Source organism: Stegostoma tigrinum, chromosome 23 (genome assembly GCF_030684315.1).
Source record: "Stegostoma tigrinum isolate sSteTig4 chromosome 23, sSteTig4.hap1, whole genome shotgun sequence".
NCBI lineage: Eukaryota > Metazoa > Chordata > Chondrichthyes > Orectolobiformes > Stegostomatidae > Stegostoma > Stegostoma tigrinum.
Window position 1 is genome coordinate 20273205 of NC_081376.1, and position 19266 is coordinate 20292470.

General features: G+C 41.0%; 1 protein-coding gene across 3 annotated transcripts in view; it reads left to right on the top strand.

Annotated features, from left to right (window-relative positions):
• The window catches only part of usp22 (ubiquitin specific peptidase 22), a 119923-nt gene that overhangs the window by 62572 nt on the left and 38085 nt on the right, over positions 1-19266 (top strand). For 2 of the 3 annotated variants that reach the window (XM_048552687.2, XM_048552688.2), the window contains exons 3-4: positions 13009-13122; positions 15177-15278. In XM_048552687.2, the coding sequence (XP_048408644.1) occupies positions 13009-13122; positions 15177-15278 (216 nt within the window). The remainder of the gene's footprint in view (positions 1-13008; positions 13123-15176; positions 15279-19266) is intronic. The other variant, XM_048552689.2, reaches the window with a different exon arrangement.

Below are 19266 nucleotides of genomic sequence, written 5' to 3' on the forward strand. Positions count from 1 at the left end.
GGTGCCCATAAATGTTCATTTAATTTTTCCCTGCCCAATGGGCTGTGAGGTTATCTACAATCAGTAAAACAAACTAGCTTATAATTTCATTGTATTCTTTTCTGCAATGGACTATATTTTGGACTAGTTTAGGAAGTTAAACTTGATGTCTCAACTCTTTTTTTGCATTTATTTTTCAAATTTTGATCCCATATCTCTTTGTTTATACAGCTAATGTATTTGGGTATTCCTCTCCCTTTTGGAGGCTGTGTATGAATGAGGTGTATTTTGAATAGTTTGAGACCATATTGTGTCTTTAACGAGGGAGCAACATTTTAAACCTACTTGTGTAACGAGAGGCCCTGGATTAATCTAAAAGCATCCTCCAGGGATGAATGGCCATAAAGGGCCATGTCAATTTTAGTTTGACGGTGAGAAACCTGAGCTGGGAAATAGTGTATCTAGTTCTAAGTAAATGGTGATTACGGAGCTATATAGGTAAGACTTGGAATCCAATTTAGACAAATGGCTAAAACGCAGGTTGATTGTATTGGCCAACATTTTAAGGATACTTCGTTGCTCAGATAAAATTTCCTCAGTTTGTCATTCAGTGGAAATGTATCCATGTTAAAAAGAAAAGATATACCATGTTGCCAAGGTTGTCAGTTTTTAATTTTTTTAAGTAAAGAATAATTTGAGAATTAAGAGAAATTGCTTGCTAAATTATGTTGATCTCAATGTAAAATCAGACAACCTTTGCAAAGGAGGAATGGCATAGCCAAAGTGACTGGCCCATTGAAGGGTGAAACTGGTAACTGGCACAAAAATTGGTGCTGGTATTGATGATGAGGAAAATGGTCTCATGCTGCATTATGAGACTAATCAGCTGGTAGAGTTGCAAATGGAAACTTTAATCCCAAAAAGTGAGGTTGATGCTTTTGGAAGCTATAATAAGGGAACGAGATACACCATGACTGTTAAGTCTTCAGGCAGCACTGACCAACAAAGAGACCTTGCTGTACAGTTCACTTATCCTGAAAGTGTCTGCATTGCTACACAGTGGTGAAAAAGCTGCTGGGGTTTTTGCCTTCATTAGCGGCGTTGTAGAATATAGTAGCAAGTGGTAGAATAGAGTGCCAGAGACCTGGGTTCCATCCCTCCCTTGGATGACTCTGCAGACTTCACACAGACATGCTCCTTGTGTCTGCCTGGGTTTCTGTCAGGTGCTCTGGTTTCCTCCCATAGTCCAAAAATGTGCAGGCTAGGTGAATTGGCAATGTTAAACTGCCAAAATGTACAGGGATGTGTAGGTTGCGTTTAGCTATGGGTAATGAAAGGTTACAGGGAAAGGCTAGCCGGATGGGTCTGGGTGGGATGTTCTTGGGAGCATCAGTGTGGACTTGTTGGACTGAATGGCCTTTTCCACACTGTAGGGATTCTAAGCCTTGTTTCACTTTAGTATAATAGATTGATTAGACTGCATGTGAAATGTCGTGCGCCATTGTGTAGCAACCAGAATCCTAAAGGACATAATTGTATTAGAGAGGGTGCAATGGAGACTTGCCAGCATGTTGCCTGGGATGAAACCTCTCATTTATGAAGGGAGACTGTTTAGACTTGATTTTTGTTTTCTTTGGGGCAGAGGAGGCTGAGGGGGTGATCTAATTTGAGGCATACAAAATTGAGAGGAATGGACCAGGAAGGTCATGAGTCTCTCTTTTTGCCCACAGACTGGAGGGCATAAGTGTTATTTTTTTTTAAGGTGAGGAATGACTGGTTTAGAGGGGCTGTGAGGAAATTTTATTTGGCGCAAAGGGTTTTAGAATGTGCTACCTAATTGTGGAGGAGGCAGTTTTTTTTAACATGTGAAAACCTTCAGGATATGCACTTAAAATGCCTAGGTGTTGTAGGCTATGGACCAAGTGCAAATAAACAAGATAAAGTACACACAACATAGAACAGTACAGCACAGGAACAGACCCTTTGACCAACCATGTCTGTGCTGACTATGATTCAATTCAAATCCGTTCACACACTGGTTAGCACTCAATCTCTCTCCTTGTGCTGCACTTCACCGAATGAAGGGGCTGACTGTGTATTGTAACCAGATCTGATGATGCAGAAGTTGGAAAGCAAGTTGGAGGATACATTTTGCTTAAGTTAGTGGGCTAATATTTGGTTGATTTTTTAAAAAGAAAGCCAGAAGAGCTGTGGATGCTATAAGTCAGGAACAAGAAAAGTTGCTGAAACGCTCAGCAGGTCTGGCAGCACCTGTGAAAGAGAAAACAGAATTAACATTTTGGGTTGGCGCCCCTTCCTCAAAAAGGTAGTATTTGGTTGATGTCGCTCGACAGTGGGGAAATGTGAAGTTGCCCATTTGTCAGGACAATAGAAAAGCAGAATAATATCTAAATAGTGATCAGAGATAATGGGAACTGCAGATGCCGGAGAATCCAAGATAACAAAGTGTGGAGCTGGATGAACACAGCAGGCCAAGCAGCATCTCAGGAGCACAAAAGCTGATGTTTTGGGCCGAGAACGATGAAGGCTCCTGAGATGCTGCTTGGCCTGCTGTGTTCATCCAGCTTCACACTTTGTTATAATATCTAAATAATGACTGCTGAATGCTGCAGTACAGAGCTGGGTACGCTTCTATCCTAATATTCAGGTGCATCAAATAACTAGGAAATGAAATGAAGTATTTGCTTCTATTGCAAACAAACCATACCACAACTGTACAGGAGATGGCCAAGACCATTAACTAGAGCACTGTTTTTGAACACATTGTTTAAAGAAGGATATACTTGTATTGGATGTCGATCATTATTTCCTAGGGTCAGGTATTTTGCTTGTATGCTTGGAGTTGATAAAATGCAACACGATCTTATCTATTTTTGAGACTTGGCAGGGTTGACTGGCTGATGGCATGGTTCCCCTTGTGTAATCTAGAACTGTGGCACAGTTTTAGAATAAGGGGTAACTCATTTAAGATAACAGTCTCACATGTATGCACAACACAAAACAACAGACAAAAGCAAATTGAGTTCAAGGAGAGTAATTGTCAAGAGAACCTAGTTCTGTATCACCAGTCCAAAGCACAAAGAGAATTTGGTTTTGTTATCCTTTTTGATTTTTGAGTGTTATCTGCACAATAGTGATCAGTCTGTGGCTCACTCATTGCTTGGTTGGACTGAAAATTGGACATGCAAACATTGTATAGAGAAAAGAGAAAGTGCTTGCTGCAGCCAATTTCTGGAGGTCTCCTTGTTTCTCTTTTTCTTTCACGCTTTCCTCATAGGAGAACCCTGACCTAAGCGTTCTCTCAATGCAGAGCTCTTCTAATTGCATAATAAAAGGAATTTATCATCCATTTCCTCCAAAAAGTAACATTGTCTCCGATTGTATCACTTATTTGTTTATCTACCTGTCTATTTATCTCTTCTGCCAAGTAGTACCCAGTTTCATCAGTGTCAGTCCAATGTGGTCTCTTGCACTGTTACAGTAATGAAAGTCCCTTAAATTCTCAATCTGTTGAGACAAGATTGACCAGACTTTGTTTTGGTAGTTTTGGATTGAGGGATGAAAAGACCATCTGGGGCTGCCTATTGATGTAATTGATAATTTTGCTTTTACCTGGGAAGGTGAGTGAGGATTCAGTTTAAAGTTCCCCTACTAGAGCAGCAATGAAACCGCCCTGAACTGAGGGGTCTACCTAGAATACATGTTAATATCTCTGGGTTGAGATGAAAATCAAATTTTCCTGTTCTGTTTTTCATATTTTCGGATTTATCTTGATAGCTTTGTGCCAGGTTGCTCTATGCAAATGCAACCACAGTCATTGCCTTTACAGATGGCAGTAGTGACTACGCTTAAAATGACACTTTGATGAATCACTTTTTGAGATGCTGAAAGACAGTGGCAAATAAATTCAACTACTTTGTTGCTGAGCATCGTAAGATAATGGAAGAGTTTGTTCAGCAGCTGTGTACCACACACTAATTAGGACAACTGAAGCTGATGATCAGGTTTAAAAAGAATCTAAGTGGCACTTCCATACACACACGTTTTAAATATATAGTGCCCATCGCAAAAGCTTGTTGGTGCTCAACATCCCATCTGCTTCTGTTCATCTCTCTGCATGCCCCTGTGTCCATCTGTCACCAGCGACTCGGCAGTTCAGTGAACTTTGCAATCCTATGTGGTATACAGTGAGCAGGAGTAATTGCTGTCATGTCAGCATTCATCTTGAAGAGTAAGATGTCAGACTAAGTGCACTTTCCTGGGGATTATTGTGTCCTTAAATTCTACTCATGATTTTTGTCTCCACCTCGAACAGTTTTTACAGTATTTTCCCTCCAATGTTTGGGTTCAAGTGTAAGCTGGTCAGTTTTTAGTTCAGCTGCTGCATGAACTGAATAACTTTGTGCCTTTCTTCAACATGGGATTCCTTGGAATTGAACCTAATATAGGTTTTACATGCTGATATTTAGAAGTGCTGTTGCTGTGGTAATGTACAGAAGTCCAGTTTCCTAGGAAACAGTTGAATCATTTTACAAGCAAAGTAGGATTCAATTTGGTTTATAGAAAATTAACTTAACTCCTAGGTACCAATAGAAATAGGTAATCAAGTTGGAGGATGTGGTTTGATCGTATTCAAAATGTGATAGCAAAGCCAGATGCTAGGTATACCAAAAATCACATGAAATGAAAAATCCAGTATTGGAAGTACTCACCAGGTAAGGCAGCTTTATGTGGGTAGAACAGGTTAATATTAATGCTGCAGTTTTGAGCATATAAAGGTGGATGGGATTTGTTTGGTAAGTAGGGGGACAGTAGCGTGTACAGGTTTTAAGATTATATCTGGGAATATCTACAGTCGGGAGGTTGATATGACAGATTTCAATGATAGGTTTATTCGTATAAAGGATAGAGCTTGAGGGAGTCATGAGACTAACAAAGAAAGGTGTCTAGATTTGGTACAAATAGTGATGTAGCAGATGCCAAATATTGTTATGAATCAGATCATCATAGAATCCCAACAGTGGAAACAGGCCTTCGGCCCAGCAAGTCCACACTGGCACTCAGAGCATCCCACCCAGATCCATCCCCCGAGAAACCTACCTAATCTACACATCTCTGAACACTAGGATAATTTAGCATGGCTAATCCACCTAGCCTGCACATGTTTGGACTGGGGGAGGAAACCAGAGCACCGGGAGGAAACCTATGCAGATATGGGGACAATGTGCAAACTCCATGCAGTTTCCTGTGGGTGAAATTGAACCAGGGTTCCACACTGTTAGCATTGTTGCCACCATGCCACCTGAATGTGTTGAGGGTAACTCAGACCCAACATTCTCTTATTTCAAAGGCAGATGTGAAGTGCATGTCACTGATGTGACTGGTCAAACTACTTATGTTAAGGAAAACGCCATTTATTTAAAAACTAACAAAAGAGAACAGTTTTAAATAAATTGAGTACTGTATCATTTAGTTAATTTTTCCAATAGTTGTTATTGATAGCTCTCTATAGCAACATTCCCTCAAAACCTCCCTTGGCAAAAAGGCAAATTTCAGACACATTCTTGCATGTTTCCTCGTGGATTGGAGAACTGCAATGTCTTTTAAATGACCTTTTAAAGTAACAGTATCATCTCAATACTCAATGGATTAAATAAAGAATTGAGACAAGTAAATCACTGAGAAAAGGAAACTTCTGAAACCGGAAACACTTTTTGTCTACTGTGCACCATTCTGTTAGCAAAACTGCTGTTGTTAGTTGTGTGTTAATTGGCAAATGGAGAATTCGCAGTTAATTTTCACTTGAACTCAGCACCCCCTTGCAATTGTGGTTCCATTAAATGTTACAAGCGTCTGTAATAAATAGATGTACAGTTGAATCAGTGGCTACAGTACTATTTATGGCATCTGCATTAAATGCTTGCAAGGGTTCTGGACGTGAGTTTGCTCGCTGAGCTGGAAGGTTAGTTTTCAGACGTTTCATCACCACCATTCTAGGTAACATCATCAGTGAGCCTCCGACAAAGCACTGGTGTTATGTCCTGCTTTCTATTTATCTGATCAGATAAATAGAAAGCGGAACATAACACCAGCACTTTGTCGGAGGCACACTGATGATGTTACCTAGAATGGTGGTGATGAAACGTCTGAAAACTAACCTTCCAGCTCAGCGAGCAAACCCACGTCCAGAACCTCAGCTTGAGCTACAAATCTTCTCAACTCGCTAGCTTGCAAGGGTGTTGAGTTGATGGAAATTTTCACGTTGTATATGGCATTTTGTTTCTTCTAGACAATTTGCCTTGAGATAGTCGCTGAGTGTTAGGTGACCTTGTGATTTTCCCTCACAGATGAAGGATTTGTGCATGTTTGAGCATGATTTTCAGAACATATTGTCTGTGGGCAGTGTAGCATCCCTTGATTGAAAGGATGTACCAAGCCAGACGTTTTGAAAATCACCGAAAGCACTGTGGATGCTGTAAATCAGGAACAAAAACAAAGTTGGTGAAAAGCTCAGCAGGTCTGGCAGCATCTATGGTGGAGGAAACAGTTAACGTTTCAGGCTCGGTGACCTTTCCTCAGAACTCGGATTGTGAAAATCTCAATGACTCTGACTCTCTAAGTCAGTTTTGGCTAACCAATGTCTCCAAATTTGAAAGCTTAACTGTTGTGCAAAAATCTGTTCTTCCCACATAGGTGTGAATAACCCTTCCGTTTTTCCTCACTGTATGCAGTGCTTTTAGACTTCTGAGTCATTTGGTGTGGACTTTGGCATGTGACCAAACTCCTCGGATAGCAAACATTGTTATTCCACACCCCAAGAGAACTGTATCACTTGTGGACGAACAGGGCAAGAGCCACGGTTTGTTCTTTTGGCTGAAAGAACAGAACAGTGCCTAACAACCAGTCAACAAAGGCAGTGTGAAAAAGTTGCTAATTTGTTTCCTCGTAAAGCTTTACCTCTACAGAAACTTGGGCATGATTTTTGTTGTGATCCCAGAAACTTAACTTCTATTCTTCTCCAATGAACCATAAGAGGGAACCTTCACAGGCTATCTTTATTTAATGTACATTGTTAAAGGACTGTCTGAATGTGATTTTGTTTATTGTTTTCTATTAATAAACTAGCTGCAGCTTTTTCTCCAGGATCCATCTTTTACTTTTGTGCTAATCACTGTGCCTGACAGACTAAGTGCGTGCATGGTTAAATTCTGGGATACTGAGAGGAAATGTCTTTATCCCAACTTGCTTGGAAGTTAACGTCATCTTTTATTACTTAAAAATTGCAAAAACCAAAATAGTTAAATGCTCCCCATCTAAATGCCTCTTGTTACTGGTAGGTGAGAGGTTGAGAAGAAAGGGAAAGAGCGATCCAATTGCTCCTCACGTGTCTCTGGCATACTCTTCAAGTGGATTCCCATTATTTTGTACCCGTGTCCTTAATCATTTTAACTAAGTTCCATCATCTAGCCCAAATATTATAGGGGCCATAATGTCTTTTGGTTAAGCAAGGATTTAGTTAGAAACAAATTGTCATCCTTTTCGTTTTGTGATCTCCTGTAGCTTCACTCTCTCTCCCCCTCACTGTAATATCTTTGAGACCTGTAACACTCGGATATGTACGCTGGTACTGATTTCTGGCTGCTTGAACATCCCCAATTGTAAACCTACAACCATTTGGTAGCCTTCGGCTGCCAAGGCAGCAAAACTCAAATTCCCACTCTAAACCCTTCACCCACGTCTCCTGTTCATTTTTTTTTCCCCCTCTTTTAATGTAACTTTTACAGTGAGAGGCATTAGTGTCGGATGTTGGGTTGTTAAGGAAATACTACCAATCTCAGACTTGTCAAAGCTTAATTTGAATGCAGCTGGTGAGCTCTCGGCCTTCACTCTGCCATCTTTCAGAATGCAGACAGACCTGTTCAGGGGCCATGAATGAGAAGAGAGAAGGGAATGTTGCAGTAGGAGATAAGAGGTAACAGACTGAAATACAGGTTTGCTTTTTTGTTTTGTTTTGTTTTAACATGTTGCTGCTGACAACTGTGAAAATCTGTCCTTTGTACTGGGGAGACCGAACAGACTCTGGGACTGGTTCACATAGCATCTGCACTCTACATGCAACAACCAACGTGATCTTCCAGTTGTCATCCATTTTAATTCCCCCTCCTCCCCTGATGACGTAATCCTTGACTGGCTCCACTGTCGGTGAGGCCAAATGTCAACTGGAGGAACAAAACCTGATTATTTTGCCTTGGAAGCTTACAGCTGAATGGCCTTTAATATTTGACTTCAGTTTCAAAATTCTTCCAACCCCATCCTTATCCCATGTCTGGACCTGACCTGACCATCCTCCCACTCGCCTAACCATTTCGCCCTTCCCACAGGCCAATCACATTAACAGCCTACCTGCATCCACTTATTGCCATCTCTCCAACAGCCACCCCTCATTTATTTCTAGGACCCCCTTCCCTCCCCAGTCCTGACAAAGGGCTTTGGCCTGAAAGGTTGAATTACCTCCACCTTGGATGCTTGTCTGATCTGCTGTGCTTTTCCAGTCTCTCTTCAGTAGACCATGTCCAAAGTATGCTTTAATGTGCCTTTCAGTCATGGCCTTTGGTTGCTGATGCTGAACTTTTAATGTTGGTTGCTGGGGCATAATTGTAACTAGCATTTGAACTGTTTAAAAATGGGACTTTTGGACACTACCTGTTTTTGTGTATTGGGATGTGTTGTGAATCTGCTGGCAGATTTACTTTAAATTTTTGTGCATTTATTCTAGGGTGTATGATTGTAGTACTATTTTGCAAAAAGTACAGTGGCGTGAAGAAGCCCTGGCAAAACTGGAATCAGTGGGAATCAGAGGCCAAGGTCTCTGCTCATTGCAGTTATACCTGGCATGTAAGATAATGGTTGTGGTTGTTGGTGGTCAATTGCTTCGGCTCAAGAACGCCTCTGCAGGAGTTACTCAGGATAGTGGTCTATGCCCAACCATGTTCAGCGGCTTCACCAATGACCTTATGTCTAATCAAATGTCAAAAATGGGGATGTTTGTCAATGATTATGCAACCTTCAGCACCATTTGCAACTTCTCAAATACTGAAGCAATCAGTGTTTAAATGCAATAAGATCTGGACAATAATCCATGCTTGGCCTGACTAGCATTAAGTAACATTTGTGCCCCACAAATGCTAAGCAATAGCCAATTCCAGTCAGAAAAGCTAACCGCCATCCCATGAAAGTCAATGGTGTTACCGTCACTGACCTATTTCCTACTACCCTGCTCCCTCCCTGCCCCAAAGACCTGGGGGCTACTGATGACCACAAACTCAGTTTGGATTTGACAGAAATATAGGTTTGAGGTTAGGAATGCTCCAGGGAATAACTTGACTCCCTGTCTGAACTGAGGCATGATGATGTACTGAAGATTTTTTTAAATTCTTGGGAATAACCCAGTCCATCTTGTGTGTCCTGTGGTGTTTTTTGTTTTGGTTTTTGCTGTTCTGTTTCAGTAGCCCATACTACTTTTTGAAAAATAAGGAAGAGATGAAAACCAAATTTGTTTTTGTACAGCTCCAACATAACCTCCCTGCTCTTATAATCTATGCCACAGCTACTAAAGGCAAATGTCTTTGTATGCCTCCTTCACTACCCTATTAACCAGCCTTGCTACCTTCTTAATCTGTGGTTACGCTCCCCTAGATCCTTCTGTTCCTCCTGAGCTTTCTAATGTCCTGTCATGTATTGTGTACTCATCTGGTTTTGTTGCTTCCATAGTACATTGCTGCATAGTACATTTTCAGAGTTAAATTCCATCTGCCAGTCATCCGTTCATCTGATCAATCTGTCTGTAACTTCCTGTAACTTGGCCTTTTTAAAACTTGCTATTGACTATCTAGCCAATGTTTGTGCATTACTTCTCATTTTCCCCCTCACCACCTCAACTATATCATTCACATACATCATGAGCAATAAGAGACACAGACGCCAGCACTGATGCCTGTGATATGCTTCTGGACACTCTCTCCAGCCTCAGGCAGCTGTCTACCACTATCTTCCCTCCTACAACTGAGCCAGTTTTGATTCCACGAATAGGAAAGATTGAGGGATATGGGCCCAATGCTGGCAAATGGGACTAGGTCAGATGGGGATGTTGAGTCGATGGTTCAACTGGTCCACGAAGTCTCTTTCTATGTTGAATGGCTCTGAATAGGCTTACGAGGCTGCACTGGATCTCATTAGCTTTTAACTCCTTGATTAGACTCCCATTTGGGACTTTGTTGAAAGCTTTGCTGGCATCCATGTAAACTTGATAAACTGCACTACCCTTGTCTACACATGGTCATCTCAAAGTTCAAGAAAATGATCTTCCTTTGACAAAGCCCTACTGTTTGTTAGTTTGTTTCTGAGCAAACGTTGCCCCTCCAAGTGGAAATTAAAATCCCTCCTTCAGAATTTTCTCAGTTTCCTTATGGCTGATGTGAGACTTGCTGGTATATAATTTCCTGGTCTATCTCGTAACACCCTTCTCAAGGCGAAACCACACTAACTATCGTCCAGTCCTCTGGCACCTCCTGTGGCCATAGAGGAAGAAAGTTTTTTGCCCAGGCCCCTGGTCCTTCCTCTTTGACCTCTCAGCAGTCTTGGATACAATGGTTCTGGACCTGGGGATTTGTCCACTTTTAAGCCTGCCAATGCCTCCCCACTCTGTGTGTAATCTGCTCACACATCTGATTCTTCAGTTCTGCACCTACATCCACTCGGGAGTCAAGGCTAGGAAATAATTATTTAGCATCCTGCTTCTATGTCCTTGAGTTTGATGCATGGACTGCCGTTTTGGTCCCAAATGGGCCCTTCTATTCTTGTCCCCAAATAAAAGTTGTGCTTTAAATTATAATATGATACAATTCACTCAAACTAGGGCCTTGGATCTATTAAAGGAGATTAAAAGATGTGAGCAGCATGTTCATTGTGGATGGGGTAAACAAATAAAAGGGATTTCACCGTAGACCAACAAAGGCTGATGATACAGTATGTCTGCGACAGATATGTACTGGCTTCTAAGAAATGTCTTGAAAAGTAAATCAACTGAGGTTAAGCGGTAAGAGGTAAGAGGTAAGGGAAGAATTTTAAAGGTTACACTAAATCAGTGGTTTAGGAGTCTTTAATCTGCCTGTTCAGACACACTGATGTTTGTTGGGAGCAGGTGGAACTTGGAACCCATATTTTTCAGCCCAGTAGTAGGTGTTAGCACTGTGCCATGTGCCTTAAGAACTATCTTTTTAGATGTGTTTAATCAACCCATTCAGATCCATTGCACACCTGTGGAACAGGTGGGACTTGAAAATAGGCCTGCTTGTTCAGAGGAGACACAGCAAGACCTAGAGTGTGACTTGTATTAGACAGTGTAAATGCTGAGGATTGGAGCAAATTATAACCCACCTACCGAGGACCAAGAAATTGGGTAGGAACAAACTGATTACATGGAATCCCTAAGCGACCACATGACTTTGCAAATGGGGTCTTTGGCATTTAGTTCACTGCAACAGGCTGCAGCAAAAACTTGCATGTGCCTTGCTGACATCATGCCAGGCTGCATCTGTGCATGCGCTGTTAGTGTCACTGTAATCCATTGGCAGCGATGCCAGAATTAGGTTTGTCTGTTTACACTACTGACGTTGTTTTGGAAGGTGCGGTGTTGCACTGGTTGTGGATCATGGGACTGGGGAATATACTGGGGTCTGAAGCAGTGGCAAAGCCTCCCTTTTATGGTGCTACCTGCAGAAGAGCTCTCCACTGTCACCTTACCCTGCAGCACTTCGCAGCCATGGGAAAAGTCCTTCGTGAAGCTGGGAGGCTATGCTTTTGCTCCATGCCTGTAAACTGAAAGAGGTTGGGGTCAGCAGTACAGAGGAATAGACAGTGACTCTGGCCCCTGGGCACAGCCTTTTCCCAAGTTGGGGCAAGGCAGCAGTTAGACAGTTGGGTGGCAGTGAGCACAGGAAATTGGTGGCTGAGATGACCTCTGCAGGTACCATTTGAAGAGGGAAGCTCCACATCTCCAGCTTCCATATGAAGTACTACTCGACCTGATTCTTGGGGATAAGATGTTTCAAATAGATCAAATATCAGTAGGTAAACATTTTAGGTCATGATTGCTATTTTGAAGTTTAGGGTGATAATGGAAAAGGATAATGAATGATCTAGAATAGGAATAATTGAGGGTTTTGCAGTTGGGTGCAGAGTTGCATGGAAATGCCACCACCTGTATGTTTCCCTGAAGTACTTTTGACTTTGTTTCTAATGGCACCATGGGTGTCTGCACCTTCAGTGCATTAGAGTGGTTCACAAGTAGCTTGCCACTCCCTCCTTCTGGCTGGATAATAAGTGCTGACCTTGTCAGTGAGACCCACATCCTATACATCAACATAAAAAAGACAAGCCTCCAGGATTGCCTTAACAGAAATTCCCATTTGCTGAATTTTGTTTGTTACTATCACTGGATCCATTAGTTGTGGTGGATTGTTATTGGATTAATCTGTTGTTCTTTTTAATCAGTGCTGTTTTTATTTTTGTGAGGCTGGATGAACACAGCAGGCCCAGCAGCATCTCAGGAGCACAAAAGCTGACGTTTTGGGCCTAGACCCTTCATCAGAGATATTGACTTGGCTTTATCATGACTCTCTAATTTGGTTTGGGAGAGGGAAATGGAATTTGCCAAAAATGGTTGCTGTCATTGAATGTGTCGGCAACTTGTTTGTTCTGAGGTGGCTCTCTTGTTCTTGTACCGAGAATCCTTTTTCCCCAAAAAGGCATTCTGTAACAACTTTTTTGGCTGCCTCGGTCTTCTGAATGTTCAGAGAGCGAGAGGGAAAAGATTTGAGTTTAAAGTTTTTTTTTGTACTTTTCTGTATTTAAACATTTTCCTTAAGTTTGTTCTGATGTAAGGTCATCAACACACTATTTGTGAAAGTTTTTTTAGAATTTACCTTTTTTTGGTTTTCTTTCCCCCAGCCATAGACCTCTTGTATGGAGGTATATATTGTTTTATGTGTCAAGATTATATATATGATAAAGACATGGAACAAATTGCCAAAGAAGAACAAAGAAAAGCATGGAAGTTGCAAGGTACGTGGCAATGACTTTAAATGTTTCACTTCCTATTTGAGATGGTGTAATGGATGCTTTCTGATAGTTTTCCCTAACTAACTGCTCTATTAGGATGAACCAACAATCTTGTGTGAAAGTTAAGAATTATTTGTGCTTCTCCTCTGTGATAACTAGGCATTTAGAAAAAAATTTAAGACTTTTTTTAGTTAAGTGAAGCTCATTCTAGTACAACAAAGCATTGCTATTATGTTATCTAAGTAACGTTAACAAACCAAAGGAATTTGGTATGACGTAGGACAAGAGCAACAGAAACTTTAGTCAAACTTTAGTCAAGCCACATGTGTAGATGATAAGCAGGCTGGTGAGAATTGTGTCTGGGTAACTAGGTTTGACTGTCACAAGGCATGCATGATGCGTACAGTGCGGACAGTTTGAACTCTGAACGCTGGGTATGTTTTGAGAATACCTTCCTCTTGTGACAGAAGAGGACATACATTCAGAAACGTACATTATTGGGTTGAACAAACTTGTGATTCCACCCCGCCCCCCCCCCCCCCAAAAAAAAAATGGCCTGAAGATGTTTACTCGACGGAGGATGTATTCAGTGTTTATCCTGGGGTCAAAGGTTGACTTGATTTTTCTCTGTCCACATGGCAGAAGGCAAGCCCTAGTTCTGCATATCCTAGATTTCCCTTCAGTGGTTTGTAAAACAGCTCATTCATTTGGAGTTTCTTCTAACAATATTGAAACTTTAAATTACGCCAGTTGCTTTTTTTTGTAACTGTCGAGTAGTAACTGTTTTTGTCAAGGTGAGCATAACCAAAAGTTAGCTGTAAAATTTACTCTTAGTGACCGAACATAGAACCCAATATCTGTCTAACTGTATTAATACTTCACAAGAGAAAGGACCTTTCTGCAAGTAAGATACTTTGATGTTTGTTATCTGTTTTTGTACATTTTAATGTTTGGCTATTTGCATTGGGTTACTGGAACCTGTATGTCTTTCCTCAGTTGCGTTCTGTCTTCTGCACACTTATAACTGCCATAACTGATGTAGTCTTGCTACTGCTAGGGCCATCATGTTCCACATGTTAAAGTTCTTAGCATCTCCTTGTGACATGCCATTATCTTGCTACTTTCCCCAGGAAGTTTTGTTTATTGCAGACCTGTTGGTGTTTTTTTATGTTTTGCTTAAGTAAGTCTTAATCTGTCAGCTATTCAATGAGTCTTGATTTTCTTTATTAGTTATGTGCTGTGATCTTTCTTTATTTGAATATGTGGATCTTGACAAGACAAACTGTCTCTGGCATTACACCCTTACTGCTAATTTAATTGCTATAGCTGTACAACAGTATGACTTAAATGATTGGAGAAAACTACCTGGAATGGTGCAAATTGTAGTCTATGTAAATCATTTTAATTTGAAATGTTTGGAAAGCATGAAACAGCAGGGGTAAGACAAAATAAACTTGCTTTCTTTTTGTGGAATGCCCCAAAGCAGCTACCTTTTTTCAAATGAAGTCCTGCAAAAATTCCAATCATCGTCATGAGATGAAGCATCATGATAGTTGCAAGATTTGTGCAACTCCTCCAGTAGGGAGCATCAAGTTAAGAGTGTGATTTACATTTTCCTCTTTGTTCCAGTCTGTGTCCTCTGCCCTACAGAATATCATGATGGACACCATAGGCTCAGGTCCTCTGATCAATCTTGTCTGATGTACACAAGTTGCCTCATCACTGACAAAACGAGTCCATGCTAGTGCTTGATGCACTAAAGCCTTTTTTTAAATTCTGTTATCTAAATCTATCATTGTAAGCAATATTCCCATCCATCTCATACCTGACTAGTTTCTCCTTGATATTGATACTATTTGTTCCAGTGAAATGCTGCACTCCATTAAGTTGGTTCTTCAAGAAGAATTTTGTGAAACCATGTGAGACTGTTCTTTGGTATATGATGGGAGATTTATTTCCACCTTGAAATTCTTTGCATTTCTGTTTAGAATCTGATTAACATTTAACCAGAATGTGATCATAGGTAATTTAAAATTGAATTTTTGAAAACTTTTTAGGGGTTGGTGAGAAGTATTCAACATGGGAACCAACAAAAAGAGAATTGGAGTTACTACGGCATAATCCCAAACGCAGGAAGATAACTACAAATTGTACAATCGGTAAGTGAATAAAAATGTGGGACAATGAAAGGTCAGGAATGCCTGCAGCAATGGCTTGGCAGCCCTTAGTTTGGCAGTTATTTCAAAAATTTTAGGTGTTGTTATATGACAGTGAAATGATGAGGTACTTTGTCATAGTCATTTTTCTTGGCAATCTGTGCCATTAATAATGGTTGTGATGAAGAAAAGATCACCCTAGGATATGAGATGTACCAATCAGCTATATTGTACATTGTATGAAGGTTTACTTTTTTGTATTTTCAGCATCAGTCTTGATAATTCACTGTCAAAAGTTTAAAGTCCCATGTCCCTATTCTTTGTGGACATCAATAGAGTCAGAAGACATTTTGGGGGGGTCGGGGTGGGGGGGGGGGAGGAATGGTGCAGTTTTAGCTTGTTTAGGTTTGGGGTCTCTAAAAATATCCAGTTAATAAATGACATTAAAGTGACTGCACCATTCTCTAGAATTGCTGGCCAATGCACTGGTCTCAACTTAGTTTTCTGTTGCACTTGATGATCTGTAAATGCTTAGAATTCTGGCATTCGCTGTCAAAGCATGGAGTCTTTGGGCCATCAATTCAGGGTTTTTTGATAAACTTAACATGCACTCTTGGGACATAAGCTTGGGATTTTAAATCAGTCTTTCCTTATGTTGAGCAACAGACTGCAAATGAGGTTTTTTAAGAAAATCACACACTGGAAGTATTCAAATAAACACTCTGATCAATCTGTAATAAGTGGAGAGAACAGACAAATTAGTTCCAGTTGGAACAAATCACACTATTTGCAGGCCTGCATACTCGCCTCATAAACCATTTTGTATCAGTACTAAAACAGAAGTTGCTGGAAAGGCTGAGCAGATCTGCCAGTGTCTGCGAGGAGAAATCGCAATTAACGTGTTGAGTCTGGTGAACCTTCCTCAGAAATGTCAGTGAAATTAATGTCAGGTCACAACAAAAAAAGAACGGAAATCCTGTCAGAGGAGCTGAAGTTCAAGGTGGACATGCCTAGAAGAGATGTGACAATGACTTAAATACTAAGTAGAAGCTGAAAGAATTGCAGGTGTTGCAGATCGGCAACAACACTGTTAGAAAAGCTCAGCAGGTCTGTTCAGTTCCATATTGTGAGTACGGTAATTCAGCCCATTTTGAAATACATTCTTCTTGTATCAAGAATGTATATTTACTGAACTTGGTGTTGCTGAATGGGCAATCATGTTAGTGATGCCTTGCACTGTCAAGATGTGACCCCCCCCCCCCCCCAGGAACGACTCTGCTTCAGTTTATCACCATATAAACAGTAGAAATTGCATATTGCTAACAGTAGGTTATTCAGCCTACCCCCACGCGACAGCTGAATTGTATGTTTCCATACAGTTTGTTTCCGGCAGGAGGGTAGTCCCAATCCCATGTACTCTATCCACCCTGTTCTTAAATGCTGGTCGGCATAACTCGTCTTGAACTCATGCAATCTAACTGAAAGAAGCTACTCCTGCACTTTGTCCTAATCCCTTGTTGGATTTTAAAAAGCACTTAAATTGAGTGAGATTAGCTGGATCAGTATCAATAGGTTAAAGGTGGCAGACTCTGTAGCTGCAAATGTCTATTGAATCATGAAATTTGCAACACAGAAGGGCCATGTTTTTGCTCTTCAGCTGGAGCAATCACTGCTGAATTCCATTTCATTTGTTACTTTCTGTATGTTTACCGCTTCCTCTTTTGAATACTTTGCTTTTTAAACTTTTTAGATTTTGCTCCCTCATCCATTTTATGTAAGGCATCTCAAAACAGTGAACAAAAACCAATTGCTGGGGTAGAAATGCTGTGTACACAGTCTGTGTACCTGAAGCTTCATTTAAGCTGTGAAATTGGTGATCACAGCGTATGTTCAATGCATGCTGTCCACCTGGAACTCGCGCTGTAGTTACTAGTCTGACAACCGTTCCCTGCTTGGAGCTACCACACACCCTGATTGCCAGGCTGACATTGGCTTTCAGTTCCAGTAGCCACTGTTGCATGTGGGCTTCTGAGGCCTGTATTGTTGGTGTGGGGGGGGAAAAAAATCAAGTCTAAAAGATGAGTATCATTTGTAAATACAAATGAATGTGTATTTGGCTGGTTAACTGAGCGAGAAAGAAATGGAGAAAGGAGTTGTGCTTCAAAATCTACTGTTGTCTCCAGGTACCTTTTTTCCTGAAAATTTCAGAATTGTTACCTTTAATGAATTTTTTGACTGTACTAAAAATATAAAGTTTGAACATAAAATTTCATCTAACTCAAGTTTGTATGTATTCTAATTGGCTGAAAATACTAAGTGGAAATCTGATCAGCTGAAGGGCAGGTCAGAAACATTTGGTTTACGCATGATGGAAACCTTTTTGAAGTTTTCGAAGTCATAATCCTTTATGATCTGTCAACTGTTTCTCTCAGTAGTTGTTAGGACCTTTTTTGGCCTAAATTTAATTGCGTCTGCCCCTCTGCCCCCGTTTGGCAATTTTAAATGTGTTCCTGACTGATTAGAGCATGGCTTGCTTTTTGATTTTTGAAGGTGCCCATTGCTAGCTAGGCTGTTTTCTTTTAATCAATGCTGACTGAATTGAAATTACACTTCATCTCCTCTCCTCTTCTTCACACGCACACACGCACGCACGCACGCACACACACACTGCGGAGGGAGGTGATGCTCTAAATCCCAGGCTTATTCATTCGCCACAATCTCCTGAATCGTGAATGCAGCCTTGCTGCAGTTTTCACACTGGATCTTGCACGTATCCTTTTGGTCTATTATTGCACAATGTTGCCCAAATTATTTGAATTGCAACTATTAATTGAATTTGGGCAGCATCATACAGCACAGCTTTCATGTGCTGGAAGTCTATCCAACTCCTGACCTGAGACACAGAGGTTGGTGCTTTTTTTTTTTGAAGCCAGATGCTGACTCTGTCCATCTTGAGACTCTGTTGCTTTGTCTTTTGGTTTTTTGTTCTGCTACACTTTGGTAGTTGTAACTGTTCTCCCCCTCACCTGAGATGTTTGTTCCAGATGATGTGCTTTCATGTGTCAAGTCATTTCCAGTAATTTAATCATTAGGTGGTTAAAAGTGCTTGAAGACTTTGCTTGGGTTGCAGATGAGAATGTAGACTTGCTTGCTCAGCTGGTGTGTTTGATTGCAGTTGTTTTGCCACCCTACTAGGTAACATCATCAGTGCGGGCCCAGTAAGTGTTGGTGTTCTGTCCTGCTTGTTTATATGCCTGTGTTTGCTGGGATGGTTGGCATCACTTCTGGTTCTATTTTTCAGTGGTTTATATGTCAGGCCCAGTTCAGTGTGCTTATTGATGGAGTTCCAGTTGGAATGTCAGGGCTCCAGGAATTCCCTGGCATGTTTCTGTTTGGCCTGTGCTGTTCTGAAAGTGTTGTCAGTCAATTTCATGTCCTCCTTTGCCCATGTGAATTGACACTAGTGAGAATTAGTCATGTCTCTTGGTGGCTAGTTGGGGTTCATGTGGCCTTTATTGTCAGTTTTCTTCGAGGCCAAACTGGAAGAAAACTGACACAGGCTACACAAACATCGACTAGCCGCTAAAAGACATGACCAATTCTCACTAGGCTCAATTCACACTGGCAAAGAAGGACACAAATTTTGCTGGGACAATGCATCCATAATGGCACAAGCCAAAGAGATGTGCCAGGGAATCCCTGGAGGCCTGGCATTCCAGCTGGAATGCCAGCAACAAATGCATTGAACTGGACGTGATATACAAACCTCTGATGAACAGAACCCAGAAGTGATGCCAACCACCCCAGCAAATTGAGGCATACAAATAACAAGTGGGACAGAATGCCAATGCTTCGTTGGAGGTGCACTGACTCTTATCTAAGTGGTGGTGTTTTGACAATTTTAATAATGTTGCAGCAGGCCAAAGCAAGCTTATGTGAAACTTCTAGTTTTAAGATAGTTGGTGACAGAGAAGAGAACCATCTACAGCAG